This window comes from Chelonia mydas, chromosome 5, assembly GCF_015237465.2.
Source record: "Chelonia mydas isolate rCheMyd1 chromosome 5, rCheMyd1.pri.v2, whole genome shotgun sequence".
In the NCBI taxonomy this organism is placed as follows: Eukaryota; Metazoa; Chordata; order Testudines; family Cheloniidae; genus Chelonia; species Chelonia mydas.
Genome location: NC_051245.2, coordinates 5,455,830 through 5,469,925, shown reverse-complemented (window position 1 = coordinate 5,469,925; position 14,096 = coordinate 5,455,830). Strand labels below are relative to the sequence as shown.

Sequence of the window (14,096 nt, the reverse complement as noted above, 5' to 3'; positions counted from 1 at the left end):
CATATAAAGCCTAAGGGATCACAGGTGCCCCCTTGCGCGCACACACAAATCCGGAAGTCCTTACTAGCAGTGAAGTCAGAAATAACTAGGATACACTTATGTAGAACTTGAGAGCACAGACCATCAGAAAACAACACACATGCTCTAGGGCTGCTGGAGCTGCAGTTGTCACAGGACCAATTCCCATGCTTTACATCTCCATTCTGAGGTGTCATTAACATTATTATTTTGCACTTTCCCTCGCCCCTCTTGGTTTCCTATTCTCTGCAGAAGTTGGCTGCCAGCTCCCACGCTGCCATTTAGATGAGTAAGAGGAGCAGGAAGGATTAAACAAAAGCCACTGTTTTATAGAGAATCCTTGGAACTGCACGCTGTCCCTGACCTGGTTCAAAAAATAAAACTTAAATTAAAGCTTTACCACAGCTTATTAAAACCCAAGATCAACTTGGACTCGGGAAGAGGATTCCCCAAGCCTCATACGGCAGTTACAAGAACACAGTCCAGAAAAACAAGACACATTTGTTATTCTTTAGTTGTACCTCTTACGTAAAATTAAACCCCAATCCTGCAATCAGATCCACGCAGACACCTGTGTCTACGTAAAGCTTTTGCCTCCCAGTGAGGCTCAGTTCACAGACTCCAGGCCGAAGTCACTGACCACCGTGGGCATCCTCAGCCACATAAGAACCATTTATTTTTGGTTTCATATTTAAAAAGCTTGGTGTCTATGGTCTACCAACGCAAGTTTGTGAGCGTTTTGCCAAAATAAACCCGTAGAGCCCAACCCTACAAGGTGTGTAGGGCCAGTAATCACTCCTTGTTTGTACTGCAGTAGTGCGCAGAGGTTCCATCTCTGATCAAGCCAGGAGCTGTACAAACAAACGCTTAGTAGCAGACAGACACTCCCCGCGCTGAAACGCTGACAATACGAAGCGGCAGGACGGGCCAAGTGCTGGAGAATGGAAGTGCTGCCGTCCTCGTTTTACTGAGCCCAGCTAGAGATGAAGGCCCAGGTTTTTAAGGCTGTTCAGGCGTTGCGGCACTTAAACGCGATGCTGATTTTAACGACGCCCAAATAGCTTTACAAAGCTGGGCCCAGGGCCACCCAGGATGTCTGTGGCAGAGCTGGAAATTGAACCCAGATCTACTGAACACCAGTCTACTGTCTTAACCACAAGGCCAGTCTTCCTCTTACGCCCTGCTAGCTTCAATGCTCAGCACCTCCTGGCAATCAGGCCCTGGAAGCTTGCCACACAACACTGCAGAGAAATAAAATAGAAAATGTTTGGGGACACATCCTGTTCACGCTTACTACCAGGCACAGGCTCAGATTTGCAGAGCTCCGCAGGGATTGCTCCGCTCAGGGCTGCAACGCCAACAAACCAAAGTCCCACTGAATCCCCGTGACGCAGGCTCCGATGCCAATTTTGAAAATGAGACTTGGGCCTTGCAACACCCAGCACTGCAAGAGTTCAGAATCTGGGCCTATTCTTGGTGCTGTGACCAGTCTCATTAGAAGTCATTAAAGGCTGCTCATGATCAGACGCCCAAAATTTTCCTCCTCAATAACAACTTGCAGGCTCAATTAACGTTCTCCCTTTACACCACAGCATCCAAAATGCAGGTAATTCTACTGGGTAAAGCTCTGGGTAAAGCACTGGCAACCAACAAATTAACTTCCTTTGAAAACAAGAATTCAAGGAATAGGCAGCAACCAATGGGGCTTCCCCACAAGAGGCTGCTCAGAGACCGGAGGTTTAAAAACAGACCTGCTCTGGAAATGGAAAATGGGGAGAGGGGACCAAACGAGAACTCACAGCGTCAGTAAAGGACTGCAGGGTAAAGATAAGGGCAGCCAAGTGAGCATCATGTGTTAATGCTAATCCAAGCAGGCCATGATGTGGAACAAACCAGAGGGTTTAGATGCAGAAAGAGGTGCTGGGGAAAAAATAAGTGTGAATAAATGATGAAGAGAATGGAGTTAACGACTCAAGTTGGTGAAGACACTGAACCAAATGACGTCACTCACACAAGCAGGGAGTCCTTATAAAAAATAGCTCCTATTCTCCAGGACATTCTGCATGGGTGGACCCATGTGCCTGCACAGACCCCACTGACTTCAACAGGGTTCTCGCCACACAGGGAAACCAGCAAGATTGGGGCCATAGCTCTTAACAGCGAGCAGATAAGAGGATCTGAGCCAATCAGTGACATGCACACGAAGAGAACGAGCAAACAAACGTATTGCACCACGGACGGTGACATTTGAGAAGACACAAGGAACTATGGATGGCGGTAGCATAGAAACAGGAAAAAGGAGACTCAGAACAGACCTTCAGGAGAGAGAAGTGTGACTCTGGCCATTACGATCGTCTAGGTCTAATCGGTTCTCAGCAACTCTTCAATTTGTTAGTGTAGACAAGACTTAAATCTCACTGTTAACTAGTTTTGCTGCTGATCGTTTTAGCAGGAACAGACAGCTCCTCTGGGCTTGTAGGAGGAGTTCAGGGCTGTGAGCCGAGCTTAGGGCAGAGTCTCGCCGCTTCCCACACGTACACGGCACAACCCAACGCTCACATCTCCCTTAGACTTCTCTTGCTAAGCTGTACTGATCTCAACATGTACCGATACCATGGTGCGTTGTGCTCCCGTCTAACAAGCTAAGCAGGGTCCACCAAGACGGGTACATTTAGGCAGGGTAACCATGCGTCCCGAGAGCAAACGGGACAAATGCCCACTTTTGTCAAAGAAGTGGGGTGCAGAGGAACATGGGAAGGGGTGGTGAACGGTGATCCCAGCTCCACGCAGGACGGGAGGCAGGGCTCAAGTGGCGGGTAGGCAGGGCTCGAGCGAGCAGCAATGCCAGCTCCAGCCTCATGCTGGGGGCAGGGAGGGCTCGGGCGAGCAGCCACACCAGGCTCGTGCAGGGAGGGGGGCCCAGGCCAGCCCTCTCCGGGGTGGGGAAGAGGGGAGAACAGAAGATGGCTCAGCTCCGCGCAGGGGAAGGGGGGCCTCAGGCTAGCCCCATGCAGTGTCCCGTTTTCCTTTTGGGAAATATAGTCACCCTATGTTTAGGAGACCTCTACCAAGGAACACTTGACTTCTGCAGGAAGCGACACTGGCCATTGAGCAAGGGGTGCTCCTCCTGCCGAGTCATTCCCAGACAAATGCCCAAGCCTGGTTTTAGGGGGTGCTATTTTTCTGCTGAAAGGTTAAACCTGAGATCCTTTTGCAAGAGTCAGGGCATGAGCCCCAAAGTTCGGGCCACATTGTTACTCCAGTCATTACATTCTGCCTCCCAGAATTCCACCTGCACTTTCAGTTAGATGCACCATCCTTCCCTTCCCGTTCTGAACAGCCGTGCAACGCTGCTGTGCTCGAATGTTAAACTGCTGTCAAACTGCACTCCAGAGGTGGTTTCATTTCAGTGGTGGAAGAAGCAATTCTGTACATCCCCTGCCTACCACACAGGAATGCAGGTGGCTTAATCCTCACCTGGGGAGCTTCTGACTCCTCTGAGCAATATTAAGCACCTCAAACACAGCAGGGAACAGCTACGGAAGATCATTACTGACCCCACATGGCTCTGGCCTAACACGAAGAGTTTTTCATTTACAGAACAGCTGTATGGTACATGTAATCATTCTCACTTTCCCAATGCTTGTCTGGGAAGAGGATCAGCTGCCTGAAGCAAGCGCACCCTCTTCTGGGCTCTTTGGAGAACGGCCACTTCCAGAGCAGTTATTTTTCAGAATACAGCTCCCGCTCCATGATGCTAAGTAACTCAGACAGCAACATAATGAGGAGGAGGAAGACCCGGGAGAGTGAGCCAAATAAGAGGCTACTATTTGGCACAGATTGCCCATTTGGCACGGATTGCACTGAAAAGATGCCCAGCACCTCTATGGAGAAACTCTACAGAGTCCCACAGGGATCAGACTTGGCTCTCTTTTCTCTCAACAATATCTACCCTTGTCTTGGGCCTAACAGCAGGTGAAAATTTTTCAACCAAGACAGATTTTCATACAAAAATGGACTTGAAATTTTCAACTTTTTGACTAAACGTTGTTGATGACATTTTTTAGGGTTTTTCCTCCCTCCTGCCCACAAAACATCACGTCACCTAATGAAACGAATAGGCAGCAGGTTTAAAACAAACAGAAGGAAGTAGTTCTTCACACAACGCACAGTCAACCTGTGGATCTCATTGCCAGGAGTGTTCATGGACGATAGGTTCATCAAGGGCTATTAGCCAAGATGGTCAGGGGTGCAACCCCAGGCTCTGAGTTTCCCTAAACTGTTGACTGCCAGAAGCTGGGATGACAGGGGATAGATCACTCGATAAATTGCCCTGTTCTGTTCATTCCCTCTGAAGAACCTGCCATTGCTCACAGTGAGAAGACAGGATACTGGGCTAGATGGACCATTGGTCTGACCCAGCATGACCATTCTTATAAAGCACAGGGCAGGGGTTCTCAAACTGTGGGTCACGACCCTGTTTTAATGGAGTTGCCACAGCTGGTGTTAGACTTGCTGGGGCCCAGGGCCAAAGCGGAAGCCTAAGCCCCACCCTCCAGGGTCAAAGCTGAAGCCCTCAGGCTAAATCCTTCGGTAGCGAGGCTCAGGCTTCGGCTTCAGCCCTGGGCAGTGGGGCTCAGGTTACAGGCCCTCTGCCTGGGGCTGAAGCCTAGGGTGGCAGGGCTCGGGTGGGCTCAAGCTTTAGTCGTCCCCCCGCAGGGTTGTGTAGTAATTTTAGCTGTCAGAAGGGAGTCGTGGTGCAATGAAGTTTGAGAATTGCTGGCATAGGGAAAGGATGTGGGCAATAACCCCAACTGCAGAAACAGCTAGAGGCCACTCACCCCTGCGCAGCCCCTCCAGGGCAGGGGTGAGGCACAGCGGGGTGAGGGTGAAGAGCTCTCATGGCTGCCTCCATGCTGAACCTGTTCTGGGGCACAGGGATGCCCATCTCCAGAGGTGGCGCATGCAGCTCCTTTCACCAGCCCCAATTCACAAGCATGCTTTGCTCAGGTGCGCTAAGGAATTACCTTCACATCCTGGCTCCCAAGCGGGTCCGTGAGCTGCTCCTCCAACGCCCGGAGGGATTCCAGCGCCAGCACGAGAAGGCGCTGCAGGATCTGAGGAGGGGCAGAGAGTTGGAGGGTAGAACCAAGGACAACCCCAGACATCACACAGCCCCTGCACTGCAATAGGGACACTTGCTAGGTGCTGGGGCAGGTGCCCAGCTCCAACAGAGGCAGGGAAGACACACTGTTCTCAGCCAGACGACAGTGCTACAGTGAGGGGCATGAGGAAGGGAGGGACAAGGGAACAGGTGCTGGGGGTCAGTTGGGGGCATTGCTCGGGTGCAGGGAGTAAATAGAGCCTGCACAATACCTGCCTCCTGGGTAGTGGCATCTCTGCAGCAGGCCCAGCAAAGAGGCACATCTGGAATAACCCTGACAGAGGAGGGGGATGGGAATCAGAGCACTCCAGGGCAGGGAGATCTGAGGGGGAGCAGAAATTACCCCTGGCTGGCTGCAGGCAGGCACCCCAGCATAGCAGGAACAGCTGGGTGGGAGGACGCCTGGCTCACCTGCGTAGAAGGCCGCTCTTTGGTCCACACTGAGCTCCGCTTGTCTCTGGGGGTGGCAATGAACATGACGGGGAGGTGAGGCCGGGCAGCCACAAACTCGTTCCTGATCTCGGTGTAATCTGCATCTGGGGAACAAACCCAAAAGCAACATCCAAAACCCTGTCCATCAGCCCTGCCCGGGTGCCAGCCATGTCCCTCTTTGCCCCCAGCAGCCCTTCCCAGCACACGCAGCATGGGAAGCCACCACTCTGCGTTCTCACCATAGGAACACAGGACTGGCAGGGGGACCTCCAAGGTCACAGAATCCAGTGCAGTGCTATCCCTGGCAACCCAGTTCCACAATCCCCTGGATAAACTTACCAAGCTTCATTTTAAATCTAGGTTCCAGAACCTCCCTCCTCTGCTGGTTAGGAACCTTCTTCGCATTTCCAGCCTAAATTTACCCAAAGCCAGTTTATCCCCATTTGCAATTGGACCAACATTGTCCTTTGGCTGCCACAGCTCTTCCCCCTCCCTGGAGTTTGCCCTCCCCGATGTATTTACAGAGGGCAATCGGCTCCCCTTCAGCCTTCGTTCTGCTGAGCTAAATAAGCCAATCTTCTTCAGTCTCGTCTTGTAAGACAGGCCCTTCATCTTTCTTGAACATGGGTGTTCAGAACGGGTCACCAAACACAAGGCTGAGCAGGGAAACAGTCTGGGACGTGGGCAGCAGCCCTAGTCTGCATTTTCTGATACTCTTAAGTTGGTCAAAGCCAACACCTGAAGTGGAGAAGCAGAGTGAGGAGACTGTGGGGGTGTATAGAGCAGCACCAACTAAATACAAAGTCCACAGACCAATCCTGACCAAGATGCTTCCACTGACGTGGCCCCAGGGTCACTCGCAGCCCGTCTGAGGTCAGGGATACGTACAGCGTTATCGCACACTAGCGCTGAAATCTCCAGTACCACTGATCCTACAGTCAGTGTCTGATGCCAGCTGAAATAGCTTAAGAAACATAACAGCTTCAGCCAGCACCTTGTGCCACTGGCTCCCCCTCTCTGCATCCAACTCAGCAAAAGGACCTGGTTACAAACATGCCCCTCCCGGGCTCACCAGACTCTGTATAAGAGGTTTCACCCCACACATTAAAACAGCCGAGTAACAGGCCCCATAGCAGACATTAAACTCTGAAATGACGAGAGTCTTCAGACTACTGCAGAATTGCTACCTAGGCACAGAGGCTTGCGGGGTAAGGGAGATCCCCTGTGTGCCCATCAAGTGCGCCTACACTGCAAGGGAAGGTGCGTTTGTAGTATGAGTAGGCATATCTGTGCTAGTTCGAAGTTGGCTAGTTCACAGACCAGCAGCGTAGATGTGACGGCAGGGTTCAGCACAGGCTAGCAACCAGAGTACACACCTAGGGTCCCGGGCAGGCCTGTACTCTGGCAGCTGGCCCACAAAGCCACGTCTACACTACTATTGTTACCCGGGCTAGCTAGACTAAAGCTTGCACAGCTATGGCTATTTGTGCTACAATCACACCTGCCATGTGGACATATGCTCAGAGCTCCTGTCATCAGACACGGTCCTACTTCGCGGGTGCACAAGATCTTCAGGAAGTGTCCCCGATTTCTTGTTTACAAGCCCAGCCCACGGTCCCCTCTCTTGGGCAGGCACAGTACAGAACCTAAGAATGGCCATACTGGTCAGACCAATGATCCATCTATCCCAGTATCCAGATAGAGGCCAATGCCGGATGCTTCAGAGGGAATGAACAGAACCAGGCAATTTCAAGAGATCCATCCCGTCGTCCAGTCCCAGGTTCTGGCATTTGGAGGTTTAGGGACATCCGGAGCATGAGGTTGCGTCCCTGACCACCCTGGCTAATAGCCATTGATAAGCCTATCCTCAGGAACTGATCTAGTTCTCTTTCGAACCAAGTTTTATTTTAGGCCTTCAAAACATCCCCTGACAATGAGTCCCAAAGGCTGACTGCGTGAAGTACTTCCTCATGTTTGTTCCAAGCCTTCTGCCTATTACTTTAATCAGGTAACCCCTAGTTCTGGTGTTATGTGAAGGGATAAATAAAACACTTCCCTATTCACTGTCTACACACCGTTCATGTCCTCTACCATATCCCCCGCCCCCCGTAGTCGTCTCTTTTCCAAGCTGAATAGTCCCTGTCTTTTTAATCTCTCCTCACATGGAAGCTGTTCCATCCCCCTCGTCATTTTTCTTGCCCTTCTCTGCACCCTTTCCCATTCGAATATACCGTTTTATTTTTAGACGGGGGACCAGACCTGCACACAGCATCCGAGGTGTGGGTGTACCATGGATTTATATAGTGGCATTATGACTTTGTCCCCTAGATCCCGGAGAGCATGAAACAGAGAACAAAATATCTGAGTGTTGCTTAAATTTCACGCAAGCCAAGGAACAGGATAGAACTATTTTTACTCATTGATTGAAATGCATCTTTTCTCCCAGCGCCAGGGCTTCTCTACCTAGCAGCTGGCTTGGAAGGACACCTGCGAGGAGCCAGGAACAGCTTAGAAACCTGGGTGCCACATGGGAACTTGCTACACTACACACAGCACGTCATAAGGCTTCGGGATCCATGCTCAGTTGCTGGGTCGGTCTCCACAGGCCTGTGGATATAACCACTGGGAAGCTCCGTTACAAGAGCTGCAGGTCAAGAAAGGTTTAGAGGTGGCCATTAAGGGGAAGAGTCACGAATAGAACTTAGGGCCCGATCCAAAATCCACTGACGTCAACGGGAGTTTTAAAGGGTTTTGGACCAGGCCCTCAGGACAGAATGTGGCCTTGGCATCACTATTATGGGATGTCTGCTCCGTAAAATGACCTTACATTTCACCTCCACCGCGCTCGTTCAACTACAGTCCCCGTGGGGAGCTGCTACTGTTGAGGGGCCGCAACATGGAATAATTTGGTAGCGCTAAGTCCAATCCACACAGGGCCAGACATCCCACAGGGCAAAAAATCGTACGCCACAGGTAACCCTTGCTGACTGTCACAGCCAAGGCACCAAGGCCTAAACTTTCTTCTAACCCCTTCCGAGTGGTCACTGCAGAGCAGAATTGAACCTCACTGGTAGGGCAACAGGAACTTAAAATGGAGCTGCATGCATAGAACGGGTTCTGCAGATCAATAGAGTGCGTCAGTCACCAACGTGGTCAGGCTGGAATCTTCTGTCAGCGCTAAATTCACTCTTAGGGCTCCTTTCGTCTCTAGCCGTCTACGTTTATAATGCACTATACTAACTCTGCACAGGGATCACGCCACCGACCACCGAAATACAGCCACCTCCGAGTGGAGCACGGCACCTGTTTAACAGCGAACAGCAACACCACATAATCATTTTTAGGAGGGGAAGTTTTCTTTCAAGTCCCTTACCAAAAAGGCCTGTTGCTGGTGCAAAACGGCTGCTATATTCCACCCAAAGGCAGTTGCATTTCGTGGCGGGCAATTCTTCACAACGCAGTTTAACGTATGTAAAAAGTTTCGGGATGGAGGATGGCTCTAAATGCAGGAGTTATTGTTAATAACTAGAGCAGCACAACCGTGGGATGCACCAATACTGCGGAACTGTTGAAAATGAATAGAGCTACTCAAAAACTTTTTCATCTAAATACACTTTTCTCCTCTGAAAAATGGTTTTTGAACCAAACCAAAAAAAAAATTTTTTGTTTTGTTTGAGATTTTCTTCGTTTAGATGAAAAAACAAAAACAAAAACAAAAAAAACTTTCAGTTTTGGGTAAACATTTTTAGTTTTCAAAAACCGAGTTTTTCCCTCTTTTAAAATAAAAAAAATTCCCCCCCACCCCAGAAAATTCAGGTATGTTTATTCCTACCCTAACACCGAGAGCCACACATTATACAATGGACCCTCGTTAGAACGCGGGGTTTGGGATCCATGCCAAGTACCGCATTATAGCGGGGACCGCGTTAAAATGAAATTAGCATCAAAACTAGCAAAATTAGCAGTTAGAAAGGCGCTTTGCCTCCTGTCCCGAAGCTGCCGTGGCCGGAGAAAGGCATCTCTCCCTCCCCAGGTTGCTGGGGGCTAGGGTTAAATTTGGGATCCATGGCCGCAACTGCATTATAACTGAATTCACGTTATACAGATGCATGTTCTAGCGAGGGTTCAGTGTATATATGGCTTGTTCTCACTGGGAAGCTGCAGAGTTTATGGCCACCTGTGGCTCCCAAGTAGAGTTATACAATATTTTCATACTGTTGCTTTTGACCAGTAAAAACAGTTTTACAACAGACAATATATTAAATACTTAGGGCTGTCAAAGTGATTAAAAAAATTAAATCACGATAATCGCACTGTTAAACAATAACAGAATACAATTTATTGAAATAGTTTTGGATGTTTTCTACATTTTCAAATATATTGATTTCATTTACAACACAGAATAGTATACAGTGCTCACCTTATATTTATTTTTGATTACAAATATTTGCCCTGTAAAAAAAAGTATTTTTCAATTCACCTAACACAAGTCATCATCACCACCACCACCCCACCACCCCCATAACCGCATTGGTCGTTAGGGCACCATCACTGATGAGCAATCAACCAATTGTCTCCAACCCTGACAATGTGTGTCAGTACCTGAGTCTCCGTCAAATCCATTCCTGTCCACTCGTATGTTGTCAATCCATCTCTTCTTCTATCTACCTCTTCTTCTCTTCCCCTGTACTGTCCCTTGGAGGATGATCTTTGATAGGCCAGATGATCTTGTTACATGGCTGTACCACTTCAGCTTGTGCTTCTTCACAGTTGTCAGGAGGTCTTTATATGACCCAGCGCGTTAAGAGATGATGTTGCGGACCTCTTCATTAGTGACGTGGTCAAAGTAGGAGATGCCCAGGATTTTAGGGAAGTATCTCATCTCTACTACTTGTATTTTCTGTTCAACTTCTGCCATAAGGGTCCACGACTGGCACACATACAGTAAAATGGAGATGACCAGTGCGTGCAGCAATTTCTGTTTGGATTCCAGGGAGATGTTCTTGTTCCTCCAAATTGGCTTTAGCTTTGCCACTGTTGCTATTGTTTGTTCAGTTCTCGCCAGAATTTCTGCCTTTGATCCTTCATCAGTGACGACTGCCCCCAAATACTTGAACTGTTTCATTGTCTCCAGCTCTTGTCCACTGACAGTGATATGTGAGCTAATCCAGTCACGTTTGTCTGTCATCAGCTTGGTTTTCTCTGCACTGATTTCCATGCTGTATTTTGTGGAGGTTTCATCCAATCGTTTCACAAGGTTAGTAAGTTCATCTTCGCTGCCTGCCAGGCAGTCAACGTCATCAGTGAACCGAAGATTTGAGATTGTTCGTTCCCCAGTGCTGACTGTGCATATGTGATCTTCGAGGGCATCAGTCATTATGTGCTCCAAGTAGATGTTGAATAGTGTGGGCGAAAGAAAGCAGCCTTGCCGAACTCCAACAGTTCTGCGAAACCACTCTCCCATTATGCCATTGGTGAGAACTGCACAGCTGGCCTTGGCATACAGTTGCTTAATGGTAAGAATAAGCTTATGACCAACATTGTAGTTCTTCATGGTTGCCCAGAGAGCTTCATGCCATACTCCGTAAACCGCCTTCTTGAAGTCAACAAAGACATGGTAGATGTCCTGCTGATGTTGTAAGTACTTTTCACATAGAACATGAAGACTGAAAATGTGTTCTGTGGTACTTCTTCCAGTATGAAAGCCAGCCTGTTCTTCAGCGATGATATTCTCCACTTGTGGCTTCAATCTCTTCAGTAGGACTTTCAACATCACTTTGCTGGGATGGCTAATCAAGCTTATGGTCCGGTAATTTTGACAATTGCAGGTTGCAGTTCTTTGGCAGAGGGATGATTAGTGACTGTGTCCACATGGAGGGACACTCACCGGTCTGCCAGATCTTGTTTCAGATCTTGGTGAGTGTATCTATTACTATTTCTTCTCCGAATTTCGTCAGTTCGGCTGAGATGTTGTCAATACCTGTAGCCTTTCCGTTCCTGAGTGATTTCACAGCTGTCTCCACTTTTTCACGCAGTACTGGAAAGTCATCCTGCTCTGCTGAATCTGGGCTATCTAGGACACTAGGATTCCATTTGTCTGGTGGTTGTATAGATCTGAGCAGTAATTTGTCCACCTATTGATGATGTCCTTTTCTTCTGTAAGATTGTTCCCTTCTTTGTCTTGAATTGCATTAGCTTTGGTTCATCTTTCCTTCATCAGATCTTTTACAATCTGGAAGGCTAATTTGCTATTTTTATTATTGATACACTCTTCAATTTTAGAGCACTGTTTTTCAATCCGTATCTCCTTGGCCACCTTCTTTCCTTTCTTGATCTTTCTGCCAATTGCTCTGTACTGGTCAGCCCCCTCAGTGCTGTTCTTATTTCTCTTGAGTTCTCTTCTGTCTCACATCTGTAGTATTTCATTTGTGACCCAAGGTTTTGTTTTCTTACGGAGTTGCCCAAGAATGTCCATTGCTGCTTCATTCATTACAGCGTTGAAACTGTTGGTCATTGTTTCTAAGTCTTCCTCTAGAGCAAGCAACAGATCAAATTTTCCGCCAATCATTGCTTGCAATGACTCTGCAATGCTTCGGTCTCTAAGTCAAACTTGATTCTGGTGAACTTTGGCCTGATGCCAAAAGTTTAGCATCACAAGGTCATAATCACTTCCAATATCAGCACTAATACAAGTACTGTAGTGCAATCTCTTTATCATGAAAGTTGAACTTAAAAATGTAGAAGTACAAAAAAACCTGCATTCAAAAATAAAACAAAGTCCACTCAGTCCTACTTCTTGTTCAGCCAATCGCTCAAACAAGTTTGTTCACATTCACAGGAGATAATGCTGCCCGCTTCTTGTTTACAATATCACCTGAAAGTGAGAGCAGGCGTTCACATGGCACTGTTGTAGCCGGCATCACAAGACATTTTATGTGCCAGATGCACTAAATATTCATAATTCCCTTCATGCTTCAACCACTGTTCCAGTGGACATGGGTCCATGCTATAATGGGTTCCGTTCAATAATCATCCAGAGAAGTGCAAACCGACACATGTTCATTTTCATCACAGGAGTCAGATGGCACAAGCAGAAGGTTGATTTTCTTTTTTGGTGGTTTGGGTTCTGTAGTTTCCGCATCAGAGTGTTGCTCTTTTAAGACTTCTGAAAGAATACTCCACACATCATCCCTCTCGGATTTTGGAAGGCACTTTAGATTCTTAAACCTTCGGTCGAGTGCTGTTGCTATTGTTAGAAATCTCACATTGGCACCTTCTTTGCATTTTGTCAAATCTCTGGTGAAAGTGTTCTTGAAACCAACATGTGCTGGATCATCATTCAAGACTGCTATAACATGAAATATATAGCAGAATGAGGGTAAACCAGACTAGGAGACATACAATTCTCCCCCAAGGAGTTCAGACACAAATTTAATTAATGCATTATTTTTTTAACGAGCGTCATCAGCATGGAAGCATGTCCTCTGGAACGGTGGCCGAAGCATGAAGGGGCATACAAATGTTTAACATTTCTGGCACGTAAATACCTTGCAATGCCAGCTACAAAAGTGCCATGCGAATGCCTGTTCTCACTTTCAAGTGACACTATCAATGCTGCCCGCTTCTTATTATCTCCCGTAAATGTAAACAAGTTTGTTTGTCTTAGAGATTGGCTGAACAAGAAATAGGACTGAGTGGACTTGTAGGCGCTAAATTTTTACATTGTTTTGGTTTTGAGTGCAGTTATGTAACAAAAAATAATAAAAACCTACGTTTGTAAGTTGCACTTTCACCATAAAGACATTGCACTACAGTACTTGTATAAGGTGAATTGAAAAATACAATTTCTTTTGTTTGACATTTTTACAGTGCAAATACTTGTAATAAAAAAATAAAGTGAGCACTGTCTACTTTGTATTCTGTGTTGTAATTGAAATCAATATATTTGAAAAAGCAGAAAATCATACAAAAATATTTAATAAATGTGAATTGGTATTCTATTGTTTAACAGTGTGATTAAAACTGCGACTAATTGCAATTAATTTTTTTAATCACAATTAACTCAAAAATTAATTGTGATTGACAGCCCTAAAAATAATACCAACACTAGCTCCTATATAGCACTTTTCATCCACAGATCTCAAAAGGAGGTCAGTATCCTCAACCCCATTTTACAGATGGGAAAACTGAGGCACAGGGAGTGGTGACGACCAGCCCAAAATCACCCAGCAGGCCAGTGGCAAAGCCACGAACTGAACTCAGGTCTCCCAAGTCCCAGTTCAATGTCCTATATTATCATGTCCACATGGCGTCCCAGGTGGCGGTGCTAGTAAACATGTCTGACAATGAATAGACTAGAGCTCAGGTATTGCCTCGAGGCAAACTATGTCCAGGAGGAAATGAGCCAAACGCCTTGGAAATCAGAGACGGCTACACCAATAGATCTAAGCAATAAAACAAAGAACCTACCTTCCCCCACCCC

At 47.3% G+C, this 14,096-nt stretch overlaps 1 protein-coding gene across 5 annotated transcripts in view; it reads right to left on the bottom strand.

The window, feature by feature from the left end:
- Positions 1-14,096, bottom strand: part of NOL6 (nucleolar protein 6) — a 73,661-nt gene that overhangs the window by 25,109 nt on the left and 34,456 nt on the right. For all 5 annotated transcript variants that reach the window (XM_037902437.2, XM_043546993.1, XM_043546991.1 and 2 more), the window contains exons 22-23: positions 5,594-5,718; positions 5,046-5,135 (exon numbers count right to left, since the gene is read on the bottom strand). In XM_037902437.2, the coding sequence (XP_037758365.1) occupies positions 5,046-5,135; positions 5,594-5,718 (215 nt within the window). The remainder of the gene's footprint in view (positions 1-5,045; positions 5,136-5,593; positions 5,719-14,096) is intronic.